The 23,242-nt window shown below is 35.5% G+C and overlaps 3 protein-coding genes across 14 annotated transcripts; 2 read left to right on the top strand and 1 right to left on the bottom strand.

The window, feature by feature from the left end:
* The first annotated feature begins 4 nt into the window (after positions 1-4).
* LOC129571381 (myb-like protein D) lies at positions 5-5,080 on the top strand. Of its 9 annotated transcripts, XM_055451179.1 has the most exons (8): positions 198-337; positions 867-1,058; positions 1,149-1,212; positions 1,326-1,606; positions 1,724-1,899; positions 2,031-2,254; positions 2,330-3,770; positions 4,094-5,080. In XM_055451179.1, the coding sequence occupies exons 4-8, from the start codon at positions 1,467-1,469 to the stop codon at positions 4,123-4,125; spliced, it is 2,013 nt and encodes a 670-aa protein (XP_055307154.1). In that variant the 5' UTR covers positions 198-337; positions 867-1,058; positions 1,149-1,212; positions 1,326-1,466; the 3' UTR covers positions 4,126-5,080. The 9 variants fall into 9 exon arrangements, with proteins under 9 accessions (XP_055307156.1, XP_055307152.1, XP_055307158.1 ...); XM_055451181.1 differs by lacking the exon at positions 1,149-1,212 and having other exon boundaries at positions 5-337; XM_055451180.1 differs by lacking the exon at positions 1,149-1,212 and having other exon boundaries at positions 867-926.
* Positions 5,076-14,927, bottom strand: LOC129571380 (pre-mRNA-processing-splicing factor 8). Of its 2 annotated transcripts, none has more exons than XM_055451171.1 (12): positions 14,698-14,927; positions 13,743-14,345; positions 13,460-13,675; positions 13,141-13,353; positions 12,890-13,015; positions 11,853-12,490; positions 11,203-11,429; positions 10,119-11,136; positions 9,475-10,048; positions 8,819-8,969; positions 8,274-8,742; positions 5,076-8,200 (listed from the first exon to the last, which is right to left on the bottom strand). In XM_055451171.1, exons 2-12 carry the CDS (start codon positions 14,306-14,308, stop codon positions 5,250-5,252), a joined length of 7,149 nt encoding a protein of 2,382 aa, XP_055307146.1. In that variant the 5' UTR covers positions 14,309-14,345; positions 14,698-14,927; the 3' UTR covers positions 5,076-5,249. The 2 variants fall into 2 exon arrangements, with proteins under 2 accessions (XP_055307146.1, XP_055307147.1); XM_055451172.1 differs by having other exon boundaries at positions 14,457-14,873.
* A 54-nt stretch (positions 14,928-14,981) lies between these two features.
* On the top strand, positions 14,982-21,366 carry LOC129571379 (golgin subfamily A member 4). 3 transcript variants are annotated; one of them, XM_055451170.1, is made up of 7 exons: positions 14,982-15,784; positions 16,211-16,289; positions 16,368-16,795; positions 17,058-20,546; positions 20,824-20,895; positions 20,974-21,096; positions 21,253-21,366. In XM_055451170.1, exons 1-7 carry the CDS (start codon positions 15,701-15,703, stop codon positions 21,277-21,279), a joined length of 4,302 nt encoding a protein of 1,433 aa, XP_055307145.1. In that variant the 5' UTR covers positions 14,982-15,700; the 3' UTR covers positions 21,280-21,366. The 3 variants fall into 3 exon arrangements, with proteins under 3 accessions (XP_055307145.1, XP_055307143.1, XP_055307144.1); XM_055451169.1 differs by having other exon boundaries at positions 15,062-15,784; positions 20,974-21,366; XM_055451168.1 differs by having other exon boundaries at positions 15,014-15,784; positions 20,824-21,366.
* The last annotated feature ends 1,876 nt before the right edge of the window (positions 21,367-23,242 follow it).

The following is a 23,242-nucleotide window of genomic DNA, read 5'->3' as shown; positions in this document are numbered from 1 at the left end:
AATTATGTAGGAAAGAAACGGGTAGCCGTAGACAGCGTTCGATTCAAAACAAGAGACAACCACACACTTCGCCGTAACGTCAACTTCTGTCAGTGCAAACATTCGTATACAAACACAAATACAAACACACACACACGCACACAAACGCTCAAACGATCTCATATATGCACACCAAATGGGTCGTCTCAAGCCATAACATTTCATATTACAGCATAAAATATACCACATTAATGATAGAACGGGACACGAACATTAACTAGACGATTCAGAAGTCAATATTGGAATATTATTTCTAATTTTTCGTTGTCGTTTTGTTTCGTTCATCTGGTAAAGAAAGGTAAGTGGAAAATCAAGCAAAAAACAACGAACAACAGCGATAATCAAGCAAGTACCTATTTTTATTGTGCAATTTTTCATAGTGCCGATAACCAATAATTTTGTACGTGTGTTTTTTCTACCTTTTTCTATTATTCGGAAACCCCATAAACTGGATATCATTTTCATCGACTCTCCTCGTTGATTTTAAATGTGTGCAATTATTTTTGTTACTTTTGATATATCATATATTATATGTATTCGATATATATCTTCGGTTGTTGTTGTTGTTGTTGTTGTTATTATTATTATTATTATTGTTCATCGTCATCTTGTGTGAAATAAAATTCTTCACTGTCTATATGTTGTTCTGTGCGTGTTTCAAAGACTGTCTGTGTGTTGTATTTTTTTATTTCCTATAAATTTTCAAGTTAATATATCCGATGAAAATGCTCGTTAGTGTCTTTTCGCGACCAAACAATACAATTGACATAACATTATGTATGTCTAATTATTTACGTTTTTTTTCTGTTTCCTACTTTTCTTTGCAGAACTTCTTCTGCTTCGTGCTTTTACTCTTGGTTCCTATAAAAAAACATCCACTGATTAGTGTGCGTGTATTCTTTCTATTTTTTTTCAATGATGATTTTTCATAGAAACGTGCTAAAAACAATAGCATTTTTATATAGAAAAAGAAGAAACATATAAGAAAATTAAAGAAGAAGAAGGCGACGTAGAAAACGGTACGGTAGATTATTGTTTTGCCTTTTTTACTACATAGTGCGGGAACCAAAGGAAAATGCCTCGTATATGTATATATTTCATGTTGTTAGATAAACGTGTTGTTTTTAAGCAATAGTTTGTGAATTGCGCTCCGGCGCGTGTTTGATTCATCCGGTTAGTTTGTTTCACATAATTATGTGCAATATATATATATATATATATATATATATATGAAGCAAACTTTGTGCCATCAATGATGAGGTTTTTTTTCTGTTCTTTGAATTTAGGTCTTTGGAGTGACAGATAGAAGAAGAGAAAGAAATAAGAGAGCGAGAGAGTAAGTCAGCTAAAGGAGATAGGATTGGAATTGCATTAAAAAACGTCATTATCCACTATCAGCACGAAATCAAAAATTACCCGATAGTGAAATGGATAGCCCTTTTCATTCATTTTGCGACTTGATCAAGGTGATTGATCAGAATGAAGATTCGATTGTATTGGATCGCAAACTCAGATACCTGGCTAGTGACATTAATGAAGTTCTTGAAGGCGATGAAAATATGTTATGGTAAGTAGCTGATCTGAATTCATGTAGAATTATCATACTATGGTAATCGTAGTGGCCACGATATCCTCTGTGATCTAGATCTGAATTGGAATTCTTGTTGACAATTTAATTAAATAGGTCGGCATTGCAATATTTTAATGAACGAGCACTGGAAGAAGAAGGATTTGCCATCAATTTTGCTCTGTTGTTCACGTCTTGCCACTTTGATGGTTTACGAGAGCATTTGCAATCATCTGATGGCAATAGCATTTTTCGGGCACACATTTTAAACATGCTTCAACAAAATTATTCAAGTGAGTACGACCATTTCGAATTCCGTTAATGTTCATTTTTTTTGTTTTTTTTTGAAGGATTTCATTTCTTCTACAATATTTTTAAATTGATTATCTTGTTAATGGGTATTTCAACCTCCCCATTTTTGAAGATGCTGAAAAGCTGAAAACATTGAGTATGGACCATTTTTACAATTCAATCACGTTGCTAGGTGAATTTTACAATCGTTTGCATCAAAAATCCCACCCAGTTTTAATAATTGGTCGCAGTCTCTTTGAACTGTTAACCAAAGAATTAAAATCTGAGTCCGCCAAATGTACAAATGATCCGACGCATGTATTCAATGTGCAATTCTCCAGACTGCTACTAACTCAAGTAGGTGCAAATACAGAATAGCATATTTTTAATTTTCTACTCGAAACTAAAATGGAATTTGATTTGGCATTCAAGGTTACCTTAAATGGTTCACTAGCAAAGACACACCATTCAAATGAAATTGATCAGCTATTCTATGAGCTGCGTAAGTGTTTGATAGAGGTGCCGAATTTGGCATCGATGACGAAAGCGTTTCTACTAATGTCATTAGATCTCTACTATAGTGGATTCAAGAGTGTTGGCACCAATTTGGAAAAATTTTATAGTAAATTTTTAGATGAGCATGATAGCACAGAAAATCGAAGTCAACATCCTCTGCCTGATTCAAAAAAATTTATCGAATCCGATGAACCGGCAAATAGAAGTTACAGTCTGCGTAATTTGAAAAAGGATTTTGCCTGCCTAAAAACAAACGGTGGACAAGATGATCATCGTAGAATAAATCGCGAATATTTAAATCGGCCTCTCAAAGCTAGCGATAGACTGAAATACTTTCAAAATAGCAATTCAGAACTGACAAAAGAGGTGAGACGTACCGATGACACGCAAAAATCACCACGCATTCAAGCAATTAAAGGATCTAGTTCAGAAATATGCTTAAGTCAAACCAATTCGCTAAATAACAATCAATTCGAATGCAATGATGCATCAGCTAATCGACTGACGCTACTAACTATATCGACAAATTACCAAGATCCAGCTACAATCAACACACTAACAACGAAAGTTGAAACCGTTGCCAGTCCAACTGAGTCACACGAAAGTGTACGGCAAAATATTCATCCAAAGCTGGAGAATTTTAATTGGTTCGAAGCAGTTGAACGAGAAGAACTTCCTGATTTTACACCCAATCTCAACAATAGTAGTGGAAGTAACAAATTTGATACATTGAGTGTGGCATCATATAGTTCGAATCCGGCGAGTCCACAGGAGCGCATATCACCGAAACCATCGAATACGAATCGTAGCCGACGCAACAGCTTGAATCGCTTTCGTTCCGAGTACTATCGTCAATCGAACGAAGATTTACATCAACAGAATGAAAAACGTACACATCGAAATGATTCAAAGCAAAACTATCATCAGAGTTGGCGTAGTACGGGTGGTCGAAGTTCACCACGAAATGACTCACGTAATGGATATAATAAACGTGGTGATTATGACCGTGAAAGCTCGAATAACAACGGACGACACAATGATGGTGGGAGTTATAATAGACGAAATCTTACTCGGGGCGGAAGTGTCGATAGTAAAGGTAAAGATTTTGGTCAACAACGCACTCGACATGATTCGTTCAATCGACGAAATCAAGAAAACGACAATTTTGAACATTTCCAATCGTACAATCGCAAATCGTTCTCACGAAACAAAGATAATTTCATGAATAATCGCACGCTGCCGCCCAGACTACAACAGAAATGGCAACAGCAACGAGCCGACTACAACAATGACTGTGATAATCCAAAACGATTCAATAATCGAAATACACAAAATAGCACTGGCAATATTAGCAAGGGTAATAGCATTTCGGTTTATATATTTCTTCATCTTCGTAAATATCATTAATCTTTATTTGGTTATTTTCCATCGGAACACAATTTTTTGAGTGTCTTTCCGTGAGTTTTCTGCAAATTGATTTTTTTGTTCAAATAAACAACAGTTTTTGAAAATGAAAGGATGTTTATTCTCCATAATTTTATTAATTCTCGTTTTTCTTCATCTCAAATTTTGATTAAATTTTAATTATTTCAACACAAATTTTTCCATAATTTGTCATCGGTTATCATCAATTAAATGGTATGAAAAGTTCTAATTTTATTTTTTTTTTCTAATTTACAGCACCGCTGAGTGGTGGTCGAACTGAGATATAACTTCTCCCACAAAATATAACGAGGCCGAACGAGGCATACGAACAAAAAAAAAAACAAATAAAGTCGATAAATATTAATGTGCTTTGAAGAAATAAGCAAGGGAAGTAACAGCCAGCCGAAAGGATGTTCTAATGAATATATATTTTTATATATTCTCACTCCACATTCAAGAATTTATTCTTGTATAATATTATAATAACTACAACAAGAACTATAACAGCAACAAAACAGATCTTGCATATCAGCCCATCGGTTTGCGATTCAGGCGACATTAATGATTTTTTAAAGATGATGACAATAGCAGTTAAGTTGAATGCGAAATATTATGAAATAAAAAGGATATTTTTATGTACAGGTACACGTCGAGAGGAGAAACATATTTTCTTGATATCGATAGTTATTTGGGGCTAAGATAACCTATCACTTAGGATTCAACGACTTTTGTTTTTCGTTCAGTACAATTTTTCTACATGCATAATTTTAATCTAAAGTAAAAAACACAGAATAGTTAAATTAATAAAAAAAAATTCAATCAAAAGGACTTGGGAAAGCATGTTTAAATTTTATTAGATATGTCAGGTGTGTTCTGGAGCAGACAAATCTAAATTACGATGAGAATCAAGTCAAATGTCACCATAAAAATGCAAAATTCTTTGATTGTATTAAAAAAGTGTTAATGAGGGAAATAAATTGTATATTTTTGTCATTGTAGAATGGCAACAATATCTGTGAAACGTGGAGAAAAAAATAGTACCTCGATGAAACAAATAAATTCTGGTTTTTGTTCACATCGAAGCCAAAAACTTATTAAACGAAATAAAACTAGGCAATTATGATGATATTTGATTTAAAAAACACAAAACATGAATGATGATAACTGTTCAATGATAGTCCGTAAAAAACAGCAAAATAACAATTGCCTTAATGTTTAACGAATAAAACGAGTTTAATTTTACTTTTGTTTTTTTTTCTTTATTTTTTATAAGTTTTTATAATTCGATATTTTGAAATTCATAAGATTAATGGATCGTTCATTTACCAGTTAAATGGAAAAGAAATGAATTAAAGTGTTCGTTTTAAAACGCTAAGTAATATAAATTTAATCTTGTGTGGGCCCATGGAGCTTAGGCGTAGGCATCATCGCGATCAGCTCCATTGCTACCGTCAACACCGCCATCCTCAAGGTTTGAAAACAGCAAGAAGTGTGATGGACGATGAATTTCATGGTAGAACTCTTTTGGATTCGATAATTGCAGTTCGTATTTCATGTTTGGATCATGTCGCACACCCATAAAATTGTAATTCCAACTGCCTTGTGACGGTATCATGAAGAAACCCAAGAATTTATTTGACAAAAGCATTTGGACGCGTTCGTAGTGGCTAGGTAGATAGCCTTTTGGATTGTTTCCCTTATCGGTATTCTTGGAGCCCCATTCAAAGCCAGATGGTGTCAATTTATAAGCGGTTAGCGAACACGAACCGGGCGTAAATGAGCACGTTATCACAATCGTCTTTTCACCGTCCCACGTTGGATTATCAGACATAATTTTTGCATGTGTTGTTATATCTTGTGGTGAAAGTTGTGGCAATTCATTGGGCTGTGTATGAATCCAGCCGAGCGGCTCCATATCTTTAAGATACTGATGCGATGGCAATTGTGTTGGTAAATTTATGGTTTGGTGTGTTCCCCATTGCGGTGGCATTACAATACAACGAATCTCCTTCACCTGTGGATTATCGGGCGGACTCACACCATACAAATAGCCAGCGATTTGTGCACGCAAGTCCGAAATCGTAACGAATTTTTTAAGCACATTTTTAGGCAAAATGTATGTGTATCCAGTTTCTTTGATGTCATCCGAACTAACATAAATATGATTGGTACGCAAATGTAAATTGGTTGCTGAAATGGCTCGAACACGCCATTCCGTTTTCGAACTAAATGTTTGTGTTTCATAGTTCGATGTGGTCGATGTGATAATTTCGTCACCGTGCTTGTTGGTTGTTCGTGTGGTGGTGGCAGTGAGTTGAGACTGTTCTTTCGTTTGCTTCTCAATTTCGGCAATTTGTTGTCTTTGAGCCGATGGTGCCGAAATTTCCATTCCAAGAATAATATCCCGAATTTCTGATTGTGTCAATGATGCAACATTTACATTATTCTTTTTACCATAATCAGCCAAAATAAGATCCTTGAGCTGAACTTCGACTTTAATCCACTCTTCATCGCTCAGTGTTGGCCAAATATGGTGCGCTTCGGTGATTGTTGTTTTATCTGGCTTTAGAATCACTTTTGTACGTTCAGTGTTCACATGCAGCGCCCGAAGTATGAGAATCAAACGTGAAAATGCCGTGTATGATGAAATTGTCTTGAGCCAATCATCGTACAAATTAAATAGAACCATTTGTGGTTCGGTTGCTTTCAAAATTAAATCACCAAATTTCTCAACCTTCAAACATGCTTGGAATGGCAATTGCAATTCAGATCCTTTGATGACAATATTCGGAAAGTCGAGCAAATGCACTTCCAATGGATCCAACATTCCTTTCCGTGTGACGATAATTTGTTTCGGCTGCTCTTCAACGGGCAACGAACGAATCAGTGCCGCCACTTCTTCGGCCGTTTTCCATTTAGCTAATTGACCTAAACGTTTCTGACCCGCCCATACGGACGTATGAATAATCTTCAAGAACAATTGGCCGGTACGTGGATTGAATATAAAAATGGCTCCGTTAATTGGTTTTGTTGTCAAATTTCCTTCGAATGTCTTGTGAATGGTTACACGATATACATTTGTGTCGTCGACGAACCAAATAATTTGATTGGAGAACAATTCACCATAATTCTGTGAGGAGAGGTATGGTTCAGTTGGCTCGGAGCTGTACAATTGTAAAGCCTTACGAATACGTTCTCGTAGTACATACAAAGCGGGATTTGCTTTCATGATTTTAGCCATGGCTTGTTGAATGAGTGGTTTGCAACCAGGAAACCAGTTTCCATAGGCACTGTGCAAATTGTATGCCAAATCAATAGCGATCAATACACCAGTTGGTGATGGATAAATTGACATGTTGTCGGTGGTGTAATCTAAGAATTTTGCACGAGCATACCGTTCCACATCGTGTGAATCGTAATCACCCCAACGCAATTGAACGTCTAACCAATATTTTTGTGTGGTTGTATTGTCCATCGTATCTTTTGTATCGGCCAACAGCGACGGTCGTGATACATTCCATTTGTATGCTGGGAACAGTAGAATATCAGCACACGATGAATTCATTTTGTATGATTTACGTGGATGAATTGTTTCTTTTTGAACCGTTTCGATTTCCAGTGCATCCAGTTCTTGATCAAACACTTGACACAAGTCCATTACAATTGACTCATGAATTTTTTGCCACAAGTGAGCGCGAAAAATTTGAATAAGTGAAATTTTCAGCGTTGGAATTTTACCATGCATGAAAATACCAGTCAAATCAAGTTGCACCTGGAAACCAACGTAAACATTTGCTCGATTAATTGTGGGCGACCACCATAGTGTGAAACGACGATTTGGTATTTGATTCAATCCGGAGCGTTGTGCATTGGTTAGTTTTTTATACTTCATACTTTCTTCGAAGCCCGATGCCTTTTCCCAGAACAAACCTTCCCAGGTTGGAAAGTAGGTACCCTTGAACAATGTATGCTCAAGAATACCCTCGACACCACCAAGTGCTTGAATCATGTCCGTCCGATAGTTGTTTAAATTCCACAATTTTCCATCGTGCCGTTGATGTGTCCACCAGAATGGATTTTGTTTGAGCACTTGATATTGTTTGAATTCAGTTCGAATACGCCAGCCTTTGTCGTAAGCAAGTGTGTGACGATCTTTCTGGAACAATGTATTGATGCGTGGAATACCACGGTCCCAGCTATCTTCTAAGTCTTCCAACGTTAGCCGACGATTTTGTGCATTTGCTTCTTGTCGTTTTAGTGCATACTCAGCCCATACGCGTTGCGAGTCAATGAATTCGGATTCCCATGGTTGAATGTAACGGTATAAATTTGGAATCAGTTGATCCTCATCGTGAGACATTCCTGAAAATAAAATATGATAAATATGTTTTAGAATATTTTTCTTCACATTTTCATGATATTAATTGCGACGAACCTGATCGAAAGTGAGTTATTCCAACGTCGGTTTGCTTCGACCAACGTAAATCGGATTGTGGAATTAATACGTGACCCATACTCAACATGCCCAAACCACCCAACTCTTTTGGAGTATAGAATACGACCGGTGGGAATCTCGATGGCATTTTTGAATTTAAACCAATCTTGATACGGGTTTGAATTTTATTTTCACATTTAACCAACAGATCCAATAATTCTTGTGTGTTTACAACCGCCTCACGGAAATACGTCATCAAACCAATCAATGCGGTATTCCATTTGTTCACGATCTTCGTAAATGTAGTCGAACCAGATGCCATCAAAATTTGACGAACACGATTATGGAATCGACCCAACGATTCATCATCAACCCGTAAGAAACATTGAGCCGTTCGTTCTTTCGTTACTTCATTTTGCAAATTCCATACACCATCGCGATGAGTGAATTCCTCGTGTTGGGTACGACACTGAAGAAACAGAGACATGACAAGAAACAATGAATGGTTTGGTTAAAAGAATATTAAATGGTTTATTGGAAATTACCTTCGGCAATATTCTGCACTCAAAACCAGACATATTGAATAATAAGTTAGGATTATCCTTTGAATAGACTGAAACAAATGTATTCTCCCACTGTATCGTGGTGACCGAACGGGGTAAACGATTTTTTATATCCCAAAACACAGCACGACCCCTGTAAAATACAAGAATATGTTTACATTGATTTTTTCCTACAAAAACTTATGAACATTTTGTTGAAAAGAATAATTGACTTCAATCAAAAAATATAAAGTAGAAAAAATGTTGAAAATTCAGGAAAAAAAAATTCAATGAAAAAATACCTCTATAGAGGTAAATCACTTGTGGGCCTTTTTTGTAAATTTCATCTAACATACCAACAGGAATAAGATTTATAAAGATCTCTAATGCTCAATTTTGTTCAGTTTTTGACGAGGAATCGAGTGGTAGTTTCACTTTTCATTTTTGATCAATCGTTTTGAAAAATTGGTTGGAGCGAGATTTTTGTAAAACTTATTCCTGTTGGTATATTGACCGAAATTTACAAAAAAGGCCCACAAATCATTTACTTCTATGAAAAAAAATTCACGAATTCGATTCATTTTTCCTTAACGATTAGTTTTCATTTCAAAGATAGGATGTTTAATAGGGAACATTAAAAAAGTATAAGCGAAACTTACAGATTTACATCATGTTTCATGAGTCTCATTCGAGCGTCTCTTGGCCAACATTTTTTGTTGTTATATCCAACAATGTTTTCATTATTGGGATCTGGATGTTCAGTTAGGTATCTTTGAATCAAGTCTCTTGCTTCATCAGCCGTAAAACGGAAGAATAGATGAATTCGATCTACATATCTACAGTACAATCGAATTGGGTGATTGGTTTCAGTAGCTGAGTCTTGAAACGTTAGGAAGTCATTCGGCATTTGAGGTGGCCCGGCCATTTCACTTGCACGCTGCAACCCCAATACAAGCAAATCAAGTACTAAACCGTAATATTGAGCAACGAATGAGGCGAATTGTAAACCTCGAATGATACCATAACTGTTCGTATGGTTCATATCTTTATAGTTAATAACAACGTTATTTTTGGCCGTCATATAATCAGCAATATTGTGATCGACAATCAAACGAAGAAGACGATTCAATAATGTCAGATCAATTTTTTCATACAATTTTTCGAAGCGAGACTCGAGCAGTACATTACATTCGCCTTCAGATACATCCCAAACGTCTTGCAAATTATTAATACCTGAAAAAATTGAATAATTTTTGATAAATTTCAACGAAAGAATAAGCGTTTGATAGAAAATTATTCAAACCTTGACACCATTTGTAGACAAGTAACGGAGGTGGTTCGGTGTCACTTGGTTTAACCCAAGGTGGAAATAGGCGACGTTTGTCAGCTTCATACCACAAATATTGATCCAAGTAGGCATCGGTGATCTTTTCAAGTGGTTCAACATCATAAACTGGAATTAAATGGCTGTAGAGATCCATAAATTCAATGCCAACTTCTTTGAATGCACGTTGTGTGAGCAAATGACGTTTGATGCGTGACAATGCCTCGTGTGGATTGTCATAAGCTTGTTCAATCAAACCTAATTCTTCACGCTGACTCTGATTCAAACGAGATTTTACGCTGTAAGCTTCTTTGAGCCGTTCCAAGGCCAAGATCAACAGTTTTGTGTCATGTTTATATGATAGCGGGGGAAATGGAATTGGAGCGAATCGTCTTGATTCCAGCCAGTGAACGGTCGTTGTATAAATTGCAACAGCTTCTTCGGGCGAAATATATGGACCATCTTTGAGATAGTTGTGTTGACGTTCTTGTTCAGCTTTCAAGTATAATCGTGTCAAGCGTCCCAGATTTTTCTTGCACACCGTTTTGTCGACGGTTGCACCACGACGAATACGCTCACGATTGTAATGTGCTGTATTTGTCCACCAATCGGCTTTCATTTTAACATAACGCAAAATCATATTTTCGATTGGGATCGGCAAACCGGGTACCTTCCATGGAATGTTGGCCTTCCAGCATCGCCATGCTTCGGATAAGTGTTGCAAAATTGTACGTGCCTTATTTTGTTTGATACCTTCGGGCATCATATCAACAATATCGTGCATGACTGATGCACGCAGTTCCAAATCGAAATGTGATTCGACACGCTGTTTTGTCACCGTTTTTGCAACTCCTTTTGAATGACGGCCTTCGAATTGACGTGACAACAAATTGCCCAGCCATCGTTCTAATAGCGGTGTGATACCACGCATGAAAAACAACCACACTCGCCAACCAGGTGCCCAGAATCCACACCCAGGCCCCTTACCAACTGGACCCTTCAAAAAATAAAATTATGTAAGCCTCAATTTCATCTAAAGAAGATAGGTTATCTTAAATGTTACCGTATTGAATCGATAGTAAATCAAGTGTTTCAAATCTTTGCACATTCGAATCTGTCTCATCAGCTTGTATTTATAACGATACATTCCAGTTAATTGACCAACGTGAGCAAAAATATACTGTAATCCATCGGCCAATTGGAAGGCATCAACGTTGTTCAATCGATACTGCACATGTGAGTCGATAATCAATTTGGTTAAACGCAAAATTTCACGACACAGATGGAATGCTGAAATGTACATAAAGATCATTCTTTTAATTTTCCAAGCCAATGCAGGTAAGTTAACGTCTCTTTTGTTTGAACCAATTTTATTATTACTCAGTGATGTACGTCAGCAGTTAATCGGCTGGTACACAGTACATTTTACCATTTGCGGCTTCGGTCATACATTCGTTGATGCGAATATGCATCAACGCATACTGTGGCTTATGCGTACAATTATGTATGTCATATTTAGTGCGAACACGGTTCACCAGTTACAACGTGGGTGCGAAGCGCCCGACTTCTTGCGAAGTGATGTGTCGTGCTATGCACATATGTTGTAACTGGTAAATCGTATTCGCAACTGGTGGAATGTGCTGTGTGCCAGCCAAAATTTTGGTAACGCTCATCGCTGAGTATAGAGAAAACAATTATGTTAAAAATTCTTACCATTTCCAAATCGAGATTTTTTACGTTCTTTCGTTGTAAGGGTTTTGACTGGCTTCAAATTGAAATTATAGTCCAAGTGCAAATAGTTCAAATTCTTTCGATGAATCAAGAGATTTAACATATTATAGCCCTGACGGCACACCTGCAAACCAGCCTCTACCCAATCTAATGTCGTCGTTTGAAAGAATTTCGTTGCCTTGAACGAACGGAACAAATAACGTTTCTTTTGTGGTTTTGGTCGACGATGTTTTAATGCATTTAACACGTAGTATTTTAAAAGTTTTTGATAACTAACACGAACTTTGACTGGATGACCCGGTGGGCAATGCTCTTTGTACCATGATTTTACTAGTGGAATATCGATTGCACGACGCATTCGACCCGAGCGCATATTGAATGGACGCGGTGCCCATAGCAGTGAAATTCCATTGGCTGTGTTATCCGTATACAATGGTGTGTCTTGTAGGAACGGTTGCACTTCTTCATCCAATATGAATTCTTCATCTTCATCGAAACCACTCACCTCAACCACTTTTATGGATTGACGATGTGAAATTGGATTTATCAATGGATCAAAATAAAATGCTGGCAAATCTGGATCTTCTGTCTTGATGTACACAACGTTTGGCGTATGATACCTTTGAAGAAAAAATTAACGAAAAAACTCGTCATTATTTTCTTCCGCGATTTTTTTTAGAAATCAGCAAAATCAACTACTTTTTTCGAAACATTTTTCTTCAAATTAATTACAATTAATAATAGGGAAGGTAATATAGTCTTAAAAGAACTGTTTTTGTAATATTGTTTTATGAACTGTTTGTGGTTAATTAGCTGCCGTTTATAAATCTCGTTAAATAAGCAAACATCTGTATGAACCACACCATTAAATTAGAAATGAATATCGCTTTTTATAGTAATTTTCTTAAATGGGCTTATTTTTCTACCATTCTATTACCATACCTATTTCATTACTTTTTCAATAGGTCGATCATAATTAAATGGAACTAATTTGTCAATATAACATGTCTTGAACTTACCACGAAAGATGTACAAAATGTGGCATATTATTGTATAAGTATGGAAATGCGATTCGATATTCTGTTCGAATCGGCTGTCTAATGATAACTTTGTTGATGTCATTAAATTCATTCCAATCATCATCACTGTAAATAGAGCACAATTTTACATTTAAATCACTCGTGGTAAAACTATATTCGCAAATTCAATAGTGTTATGCATCGATTCCACAGTTAATCGTAGAAAAATAGAAAAAATCAAGTCGATTTACCCAACATTATGATCTTTGATAAGTGGTTCAAATTTGGGACCACCTGGAATGGCCATGTTCAGAGCTTTCGCCGTAAAAAAACTCTTTGGATCAAACAAATAGAAAAAATTATCATCCACTAAATCGGTCAGCAATTGATTTGCAAGCCGATATAGAGCAGCCATTTGAGGTAATGACAAATTCCACTTTCGATATGTTGATCCATTCACATACCTAAACGAGAAAAAAAAGATACAACAAATATTTCTCAAATAATGAAAAAAAAAAAACAAAATAAAATAAAATACATGAATCTTTTCAAAATATAAAACTAACTAACTTCGTTCCAACGAGTGGCTTGTGTTCATAGAACCAATCGTAAATTGGAGCGTCTTCTTCTGTGTCCAATTCAATTTGGATGGCTTCAAGAGGTTCAACATCCAGAACGTTGTCAGCATAGTCGAGTGGAGGTTCCTCGTCGTCGAATGGCGGAAAACGCATTCGTTTGAAATGACGACGATCACGTTTCTCACGACGCATCATTACCCACATTGTGCTATAAAAAAGGTAAAAACAATTATTTTTAAAAGTTTCCTACATTATTCTTCTGTAGAGAGTCTTACCCCCATTGAGCGATGTAAACCGGTTCGATTACCCATGGAATTTCATTGACAAAAGTGATGGCACCGGTGATGTGATATAGTACGTTAACATCTCGGATCTGTTCCCATGGCATAGGCATATTTTCGAGTAATTTCAATACTGCATGTGGCATATATTTGAGTGCACCGAGATAAACGCGTTTATCGTGTCGATATTTTCTACTGGTCATATCACCATGATCACGGATAATCTTTCGAATGTGTTCTGGTGGCATGTCCTCTTTTTGTGCATCAACGAAGCCAAATTTACGCTTTTCAGCAAAACGTTTTGTTTGAATTTGATGCCATTTCTGTGATTTCTCTTGCAGTTTTTCTTCTGTCATGGTGTCGGACTTGGGTAAAATGGATGCAGGCATTTGCCCATTTGTGGTGCCTGACATGCCAGGTGGTATTTGTTGGATTGGTGAAGTAGCCATTTGTTGTTGCATCTGTACCTGATGAGCAGCAGCAAAGGCTTGTGCTTGTTGTTGTGCCATCATATGCGCTGCCCATGGATTTGGCGGTATCATATACGGCGGAATCGCCATTTTTCTTTATTTTTCACACTCTGTTTTTCTGCTTGTTCTGCAAACAAATCATATTTTTACCGAATAATTTTACATCCACCGTACATACAACAGAATATCACAATCAAATTTGAGAAAAAAAAAACATAAAGATAATTTTTAGTTTTACCGGAAACTCAGTGATGTTTTGATTTTTTACAACATGTAGAATAAACGAAGCATATTTTCTAATAAATTTTTCAATAAAAACACCAAAAATGAACTAGTTTTGACGCTTTAACTCGAAAACTTTATTCTATTGGAAATCACACACAAACAATCTAAAATTATTTTAACCAAACATTTACGTGTTTGCATGCCGCCTACTAAAAGAATCTAAAAGACATAGATAAATATATGCGAAAATTTACCTTATTCTTTTCTTTCCACTCTCACACAGAAAAATCTATAAAAAATGTTCAATTTATATGACTTATCTTGACTTAATCTATTGAAGAAAAAAATGCGTTTTAATATTTCTGCTCAACTTGGTTTTTTTATGTTAGTGATTGCAATCGTCAATGAACGCTTCTAAAACGTTTCATGTCGCCATATTACCAGTCACATTGACACTTCAATTTGTTCCATTTTAAGGTTGTACTAAAAAGTATATGTATATCCAAACCATCTGTCAATGCTAACATGACATTCATTTGTGTAACCTTTTTGATGTACTAGATTTCAGGCAAACCTTTGCATGATAAAACAATCAAATGACATGATTATAAAAGATAATTATTTTCCTTCTAAAAGAATAAGACGATAAATCGGCGATAGGAAAAAAATATTTTTTATGAAAAAAGAAAATCGTTTGTCAAATGCGTTTTAAACGGGAATATAAGTCACGATATTCAGTACTAAACAGACATTGATAGTATATGACGACATCAAAAATGAATAGGAATGAATGAGAGGAGTAGCGAATAAGTGAAAAAGAATGAAAATATTACACGTCGATTGACAGTAGAAGGTGTCTATTTTTTGTAATACATCAATGTTAATGTGCGTAGAGCTCATCATTACCATCATCATCATTGTTAAAAATTAGTTGCGGGTATTTGTTTTTTTTTCTGTTTCTTCAAAAGGAAAACACACAATAAATCCATCAATTTATTTTCGAACGCGAAATGTGCTTCAATTTAAACGAAAATGCATGCTATATAGAAAACAAAAAAGGGAGATATTAAGAGAAAGGGCAACAACAAAATAACGAATAGTCAGCGACTGAAGGACCAAAAATCAAAACAAACAAGTGTGGTAATCGCTGTATTAATGTCTTTTTTTTTTGTACCGTAAAATAAACATTCCCAGCAAATATCATCCAATTGATTGGATTTATCGCGAATATCAAATTGATTGTGGGTGTATACGAACATGTTCAAAAAATTGAAGGATAAAATCGCCGAAGAGGTGAAATCATCACCTTCGCGAATTCAACAGCTTGCTCAAGTTGCACAGGTAATTAGTGAAGAGAGATACAAAAATAACAAAATTTGAATATTATGTGTAGAATAAAGCAAATGAAAAGCGTTTAAAAAGTGGTTCCAATGATACAATTGAAAATATTGCAACATTTCATGAGACATGACTGAACTATGTGATTTGAATGGATGAAACTCAATTCGACTCATTATCTCCAGTTCTCCAAAGGAAGAACGGAACATCCACGTACGTGTGTGCTATGTTGTAGAATGAATCGCTAAGGCGATTCAGCAGCCATTTCATAATCTAGAACTATACAATATTGTTCCATATATTTTTTTTCAATCTTTATCTTCGACTTAGAACTACTAATTTAATGATAATTGTTGTTGGTGTTGTCGCCACAGCTTCGACCACTATCATCACATTTCTGTTTATTTTGTTAAACTTATTTCGAAACAGGCTGCTGTCAGCTCAGCATCCAGCACAACATCGGAATCGGTTCCATCGAATGATAATTTTTTCAGCATTGCCGAAGAAGGTGAACGAACGTTTATTATATTTATTTGCGATTATTTCCAATTATTTTTGCGTTATTTTTTTTAATGTTATTTTGTAGATACTCCACAGAATTCGCCGCATCGTTCAAATCTCGGCAATACAGCCACAGGAGCTAAAGCGATCATTAGTCCGAATTCGATATCAAATTTCCAAAACCAACATACACCAAACAACGGTAACGTTCCAACGGTACGCGTACGTAAACTATCCAACTCTTCCATGGCCAGCGATGTGTCTTTTCGATTGCCATCATTAGATACATCACCATCAGCCTACAATATTCAATCCGATATTGATGCATCAGCGAGTGAATTTGAAGATAGCGCATCCACTTTTGGATACGAAGCACAATTGGATGTGATTAGCAAAGAAAAACTCTATGACGCTTATAAGAAATCACTCGAACGCTATCAGAAATATCGAAGTCGATATTCGGAATTGGTGCGACGCTATCGAGATCTTGAGAGGGATAACAATAAAGCAAGGGTAAACTTCGATAAAAGTATTTATAAATAATAAAATGTAATTCAATATTTTCGGTTGAAAAGGGAAAAATATCCTCTAAGGGATTGTTAGAGATTGTTAATTAGTGTTGACATACGGAAGTGAAAAGAAATTGGGCTTCTGGTTGAATGATCCATGAAAAAATGTATAGTCGAAGAATATTTGCTTAATCCAGATCATGACTGTATAGCCCACATTTAAAAAAAATTATTATCATTGTTAATTTTCTGTCTGGAAATTTCAGTCGGTGCTAGTAGAAACGCAAGATAAAGCTCTTCGACGGATTAGTGAGTTGCGTGAACAGTGTTCGTTGGAGCAGCAGGCGAAAGCACACCTCGAAGCGGCGCTGCGAATGGAAATGGACGAACAACAATGTATCATTGATACGCTCAAGACGAAATTGTCGTTAAACGGCGAAGAAAATATTGAAGAGATTGTTGAAAATGGAACCAATAACTTGATATCGCTAAACGACGTGAATGGAATACAACAACAGTTAATCAGCGATAATAGTTCAGACAATTTAATAAACATCACTGACAGTGCCGATGAATTTTCCGATCTGACGGAAAAAGAAAATCAAATCATTGCTGGTGCTAGTATTATGATTAATGACTCCAATGACAAGATTAAAACTCTCGAGACCCAGCTCAATGCAATGAAAAAGCAAATTTCTGATGAACAGAACAAATCGGCGGAATTGAGTCGATTATTGGAATCATCACAGAAGCAGGTAAAAGATTTGATTATTCGCGAAGAAGAAAACACCATTTTACTGGCCCAAAATAAACTCGCCATTCACTCGGAGTTGGAAAATAAGGAAAAAGAAATGAAATCATTAAAAATTGATGCCAAACAATCGGCCAGTGAAAAAGAATGTCTCAATGAAATCGTGACGGAGCTGCGTGAATTGAATAGCAAGGCAAATGTCAGCATTAAGGAATTGTCGGAAGCCAAACGTTCGCTCGAGGAAAAAGTCGATGAAATGAAAAAGAATGCAATTATCGCTGAAAGTGATAACAAAGAACTCCGTGCTAAGGTCATCGTACTGGATAGTGAAAAACAAAGTATTTTAGCGAAAAATGCATTGGAGTTGGAGAAATTTAAAGCTCGATATGATTCCCTGATGATTAAAAATGAGCAACTAGAGGAAATCACACGAACTCGCGTTATGGAATGTCACGAAAAATTGGAAACTGAATTGAAAACAACGAAGGAATTGAATACCAAATTGAGTCAACAATTGAGTGAGGAGCAAAAGAGATCAAAAGAAATGCTCAGTGAAAATCGGGATTCCATAAAACTAATGTCAAGCGATTTTGATTCCGTAAAGGCCGATAAAATGAAGCTTGAATCACGATTTAAACAACTATTCGAGGAGAGAACCAGTGTTACGGCCGAATTAGATGCAACGAAACTTCAATTAACTCAAGCAAACGGTTTAGTCGAAGAATTAAAAACTCAAGTTGACGTACTAATGAAGAAACAGGACACGACCAAAGAAATAGTAGCAAAACTCGAGCGAGAATTGACGAATAAAAACGATTTTAATGCTGAAAAAGATGATTCAAAATCAGAAGTTATCGGCTTAACATCAAAAATTGATTCGCTTAAGAGTGAAAAGAAAGATTTAGAAAAGACATTGGAGAAGACGCTTCGTGAAAAATCCGAGCTACAAAATCAAGTCACAAATATTTTACAGGAAATTGGGCGATTGGAAGAACAATTGAAGGATGTAAAACAAAAGTACTCCGAATTAGAGCAAGAGAAACGAATGTTGCAAGAAGAATCGGCGCAGCAACATCATGTTGACTCAAAGGCTGACGATGATCGGATAGAAGCACTTACCACCAAAATCAAAGAATTTGAAATTAAACTCAAAACCATTGAATGTGAAAATTCACAGTTGGCTGAAAAGAATTGTCTGCTGGAAGAGAGTAATAATCGATTACAATCGTCGCAAAAGGACTTTGAAGGTGCGTTGAAGAAGGAAAATGTAAATAATCAAAGATTAAATGATCGGATTTCTGAGCTTACGCTTGAAATCGATTCACTGAAGGAAGAAAATAGCCGATTGCAAGATAAATTGAAAAAATCACTTGATGACTATGCCGAATTGTTCAATACAAAAGAGCAAATGGATTTAGAGCACCGATCATTACTTGATCAACTTGAGTGCAAAGAAAAGGAGAAATTATGTGTAGTCGATCAGCAATCATCACTTGAACAGCAAAAATCTGAACTCACGAAAACGTGTGGCCAATTGCGAATTGATTTGGAAACGCTACGCAGTGAAAATAGTTTATTACAAACGAGTAAAATTGAACTCGACAGTAAATGCGCACAATTAAATGCGAGAATAAATGATGTCACTATCGAAAACGATAAGTTTCAGCATCAAAATAAAAGTCTTCAGAGGGAAATCTGCATTTTAAAGGAACGATCGTTCGAAGTTGGCGAATTGTTGAATAAGTCAAATAATGAAAAAGAGGATTTAAAGGCGACAGTCAAACGTTTGGCAAATATCGAAAGTAGTTCGGAAAGATATGATCAAATCAAAATTGAAAATGAGTATCTTAACAAATTGACCAAGCAACTCGAAGGTGATGTCAAAACAAAATACGATGAAGTCGTGACAATAAACAATGAACTAGTCGAATTGAAGGGAAAATTAAAGTCACAACAATGTGAATTGTATGTATTGACCGAAGAGAAGCGTGACTATACTAAAGTATTTGACGAAAAGGATAAGGAAATCGAGCAATTAAAATCAATTTGTCAAAGATCGCAGGTATTTTCTGAAGAACTTCAAAATGAAATCAAGCAGCTAACAGAGCAATTGAACACATTGAAATTCATGAACGATGAACTTCAAACCACCAAAGATTCCCTTGAATCCAAATACGAGAAAGTGTACACCGAATTTGAAGCGTCTAAACAATCGCTTGATCAGCACATTTATGAAAATAAAAAACAACACGAAGAAAACAAGACGATCAAATCGGGATTGGACGAAAAGGTAATGGAGTTATCGCAAGCAGAGGAAAAATTAGTAAATTCACAGAAGGAATTGGAATCCTGTCGAGCAATAATCAGTGATCTCAACGCTGACCTCAATGATCAGTCGGAAAAGCTTGAAACTAATAAAAACGAAACTGTCGCATTGCAAGATAAAATCAATGAGTTGGAAGCAAAAATCAATTCAACTCCATCGATTGACGATGCTGAAGAAACAAAACGATCATACGAGAATCTAAAGTACGAATTGGCTGAAACAAAACGCAAAAATCAACGGGATATTGCCGAACTGTTACATGAGATTGATGAATTAAAAGAAAATATCGAGGCATATCGAGAAAAGCAATCCGAATTAAAGGCAACCAATGAGATTTTAACGCACCAGTTAACTGAAGTTATAGAACAACAGCAGCAACAAGATAAAAGCATGGCAAAGTTCGATGAATACCAAGCGGAAAGTGCATTTTCACCCGAAAATAATTCGAACGAAGAAAGCAGTGATTCAGACACCGAATTGTCGACTGTTGAACGGTTGAAAAAAGAAAAAATCGATTTAGAGCAACAAATGAACAAAATCCTTAGCGAGGTGCAAGATGTGTCAAATCGTAATCTATTTTTAGAACAACAATGCGAAAATTATCTCATTTTGGAACAACATAATGAACGACTCAAGCTCCAAAATAACAAACTATCACGGCAATTGGATGAAACTCTTGTAAGTCTTTATTTTAATCTTTGATAGAATCGGTGGGTGCTATTATCGTATACGTTACAATACAATGGCTGTTTAATTTAAAATACGCCATTTACGATTGTTGCTGCCGTCCTGAAGAGATAATAGTATATTGTGCATCATTTGCTAAGTATTGACGGTATAGGTGACGAATGAGTAGAACTTTCAAACAATAGTATCATCCACCGAATGGGATAGGCATTATCTTTTTGTTCAATATATTCATCATATTTTCATATCTTGCATGTTCTCCACACAGGTTTCAATGCATCATTCAGATGACATTTCGGCTAATACCGAATTCGAGTATTTGAAAAACATCATGTTTCAGGTAAAAAAATATTTGACCATTGAACTTGAAAAATATTATATTTTTTCCCGCTTGACTTTAATCTGGGCATATTTTCAGTATCTAACCAACAATATCAATTCGAATGGCACTACACTTATAAAAGTGATTGCTGCAGTTTTAAAATTTACGCCGCAACAAACACAAGTTGTTTTAGAGAAGGAAGCACATCGAAAAACATTGGTAAATTATTCCATTCAGTTAAATGTTCATTTATTGTATTATTAATTTTCTCTTTTTTAATTTTTCCATCAAAAATTCCAATCAATGCAAAAATAAACCAATTTTATTTTCAGTTATACGAAAAAATATTTCAAACATTTTTATTTTCTTTTTCAGGTGGGTCAAATAAACAATCTCTTGTAACAAAATTTCGAGAATATCAAAGAACATTATTTATTGTGATGCAAAAAAAAAATTATTATTTAAAAATAAAACAATTATTAGTGCAAATAATGTTACTTTATTCAGAGAAGCCTGCCAAAGCCTAATTTAGTGAGCAGTATAATGTTTTGTCTATTAACAAGTATGCATGCATGGATACACATCGAAAAGAATATAATGCATTATTACATAAATTATACTTTGACGGACTTCGGAAGAAATAACATTCCCAAGCATATCTTTAAGCTGCTCCAGCTAGCCAGCTCCCCAATATATGAACGCTCAACACAGAGAGGCTCATTTAGGTGGCTTTAATGTACGACCAAATGTCAGGACATTTTCGATTTTTTTTAAATATTAGCTGTCAATATTCTGACATTTTTTGTATGGCAACGTCACATAAATGAACCAGCTCTCACTTACCTGAGCACACACATATTGAGGAGCTGGCTCGCTGGAGGCGCTCACGGACATGCTTGAACATTTCAAAACTAAAGGACGCGTCATCCAATGTGTATTCAGAAGATACATTCGTTTTAAATTGTATTTTTCATCTAATTTTCGTTTAAAATAGCGATTTAATGCATTCTCTTTTGGGCGGATATTCTTCGGTTGTGTGTCGAATTTCGAACAAAAACTAGAGAGCAAACGTTATTTTAAAGGAATGTGTCATCTGAATATACATTTTAGATGACAGTTCGTTTAGTTTTAAGAAAACATTGTTTTGTGAGTACTCAGAAAGAATATATGCGATGTTTTAAAATGAAAGGCCAAGTGACTGAGAATAAACATAAATAGGAATGCCGTCCACTTTCGGATGTCATAGATTTTATATGTATACAACAAGACTCGATGTGTTCCCTTCTCAGACCGTTCACATACTTTTTCAGACACTCGTATCACAAGTGAACACGCGCCTAAAGTAAAATTTGATTGGTGTGAGAAAATTGCCTTACAACTGTTACTCACATTTTGTTAAAATTCATTTTAACTAGCCATCGTCCAAAAGGTCCGAATATGTTTTGTGAAGGAAAACTAAAGTAATAATAATGACCTTTTGAACGAAAACTCACGAAATCCAAAATTCAAATCAAGAACGTGCTATGACATACATTTTTTTGTTCTTAAATGAGAAATTTATATATCTATTTTCAACAAAATTCAATTCAAAACTCCACGCACATGAATGCATTTATACAAAAAAGAAAATCGTTTGGCGAATTCTTCTAGATATTAAGTTAACAAAATATTCCGTTTGTATGAAAAATAATAATATGTACAGATTCAGGGGACCCGTTGCACCGTACAGCTACAATAATTGTAAACTTGTAAATTGTAAAATTGATTTACAATTTTACAGGCATCTGTAAAACTGATTTACAAGTCTACAATTTCTTGTAAAACGCTAGTTTTCAAGCATTTGAAATGAAAAATAGTTTTTACTTGATAAAATTCTTTTTATAAAGTCAATTCGTGGGGCAAAAGTGAAATTATTCATTTAAATATTATAAAATAATTACTATGTTTACCCACTTTGGTGATTTTTGTACTTTTTTCACTTTTTGACCTCTGCTCTTCAAACTGGGTCAACATGGGAGGCCAACACTAGGGTGTTTTTGGTATTAAATAAACAGAAAATGGTAGTTTTAGTTTGATAGAGTAGAGAATTTGGAATCGATTTCATATATTTTTGTTCGGAATCAGTCCAAGATGCCACTACCCACAAGCAAAACAAAAGTTCGTCGAATTTTGAGGTTATATCACTATTGGCTAAAACTAATCTGATATTTTCCACTTTTTTCGATTCAATCTCACTGCCAGAGATGAATTCCCAATGCAAACATTTATTTTCACGTAATTTTCATTGGAAAAAGTGGCCAAATAGTCGAAAATTCACACAAATTGTATTGCCTCTTTGACCGGTTCTTCAATCATAGAAAAAACA

This window comes from Sitodiplosis mosellana, unplaced genomic scaffold, assembly GCF_009176505.1.
Source record: "Sitodiplosis mosellana isolate CC-2019 unplaced genomic scaffold, AAFC_SMos_1.0 Smas_scaffold_2224, whole genome shotgun sequence".
Lineage (NCBI taxonomy): Eukaryota > Metazoa > Arthropoda > Insecta > Diptera > Cecidomyiidae > Sitodiplosis > Sitodiplosis mosellana.
Note: the sequence above shows the minus strand (reverse complement) of the source record. Positions and strands in the feature narration are given on the sequence as shown.

Coding starts and splice junctions, on each gene's coding strand:
- LOC129571381 (XM_055451173.1), top strand. CDS start 1,467: ATGGATAGCCCTTTTCATTCATTTTGCGACTTGATCAAGGTGATTGAT. Junction 1,900..2,030: donor GCTTCAACAAAATTATTCAA/GTGAGTACGACC, acceptor CCATTTTTGAAG/ATGCTGAAAAGCTGAAAACA. Junction 2,255..2,329: donor CCAGACTGCTACTAACTCAA/GTAGGTGCAAAT, acceptor TTGGCATTCAAG/GTTACCTTAAATGGTTCACT.
- LOC129571380 (XM_055451171.1), bottom strand. CDS start 14,308: ATGGCGATTCCGCCGTATATGATACCGCCAAATCCATGGGCAGCGCAT. Junction 13,676..13,742: donor GTTTACATCGCTCAATGGGG/GTAAGACTCTCT, acceptor CCTTTTTTATAG/CACAATGTGGGTAATGATGC. Junction 10,049..10,118: donor TGTCTACAAATGGTGTCAAG/GTTTGAATAATT, acceptor CAATTTTTTCAG/GTATTAATAATTTGCAAGAC.
- LOC129571379 (XM_055451168.1), top strand. CDS start 15,701: ATGTTCAAAAAATTGAAGGATAAAATCGCCGAAGAGGTGAAATCATCA. Junction 15,785..16,210: donor AGCTTGCTCAAGTTGCACAG/GTAATTAGTGAA, acceptor ATTTCGAAACAG/GCTGCTGTCAGCTCAGCATC. Junction 16,796..17,057: donor GGGATAACAATAAAGCAAGG/GTAAACTTCGAT, acceptor TGGAAATTTCAG/TCGGTGCTAGTAGAAACGCA.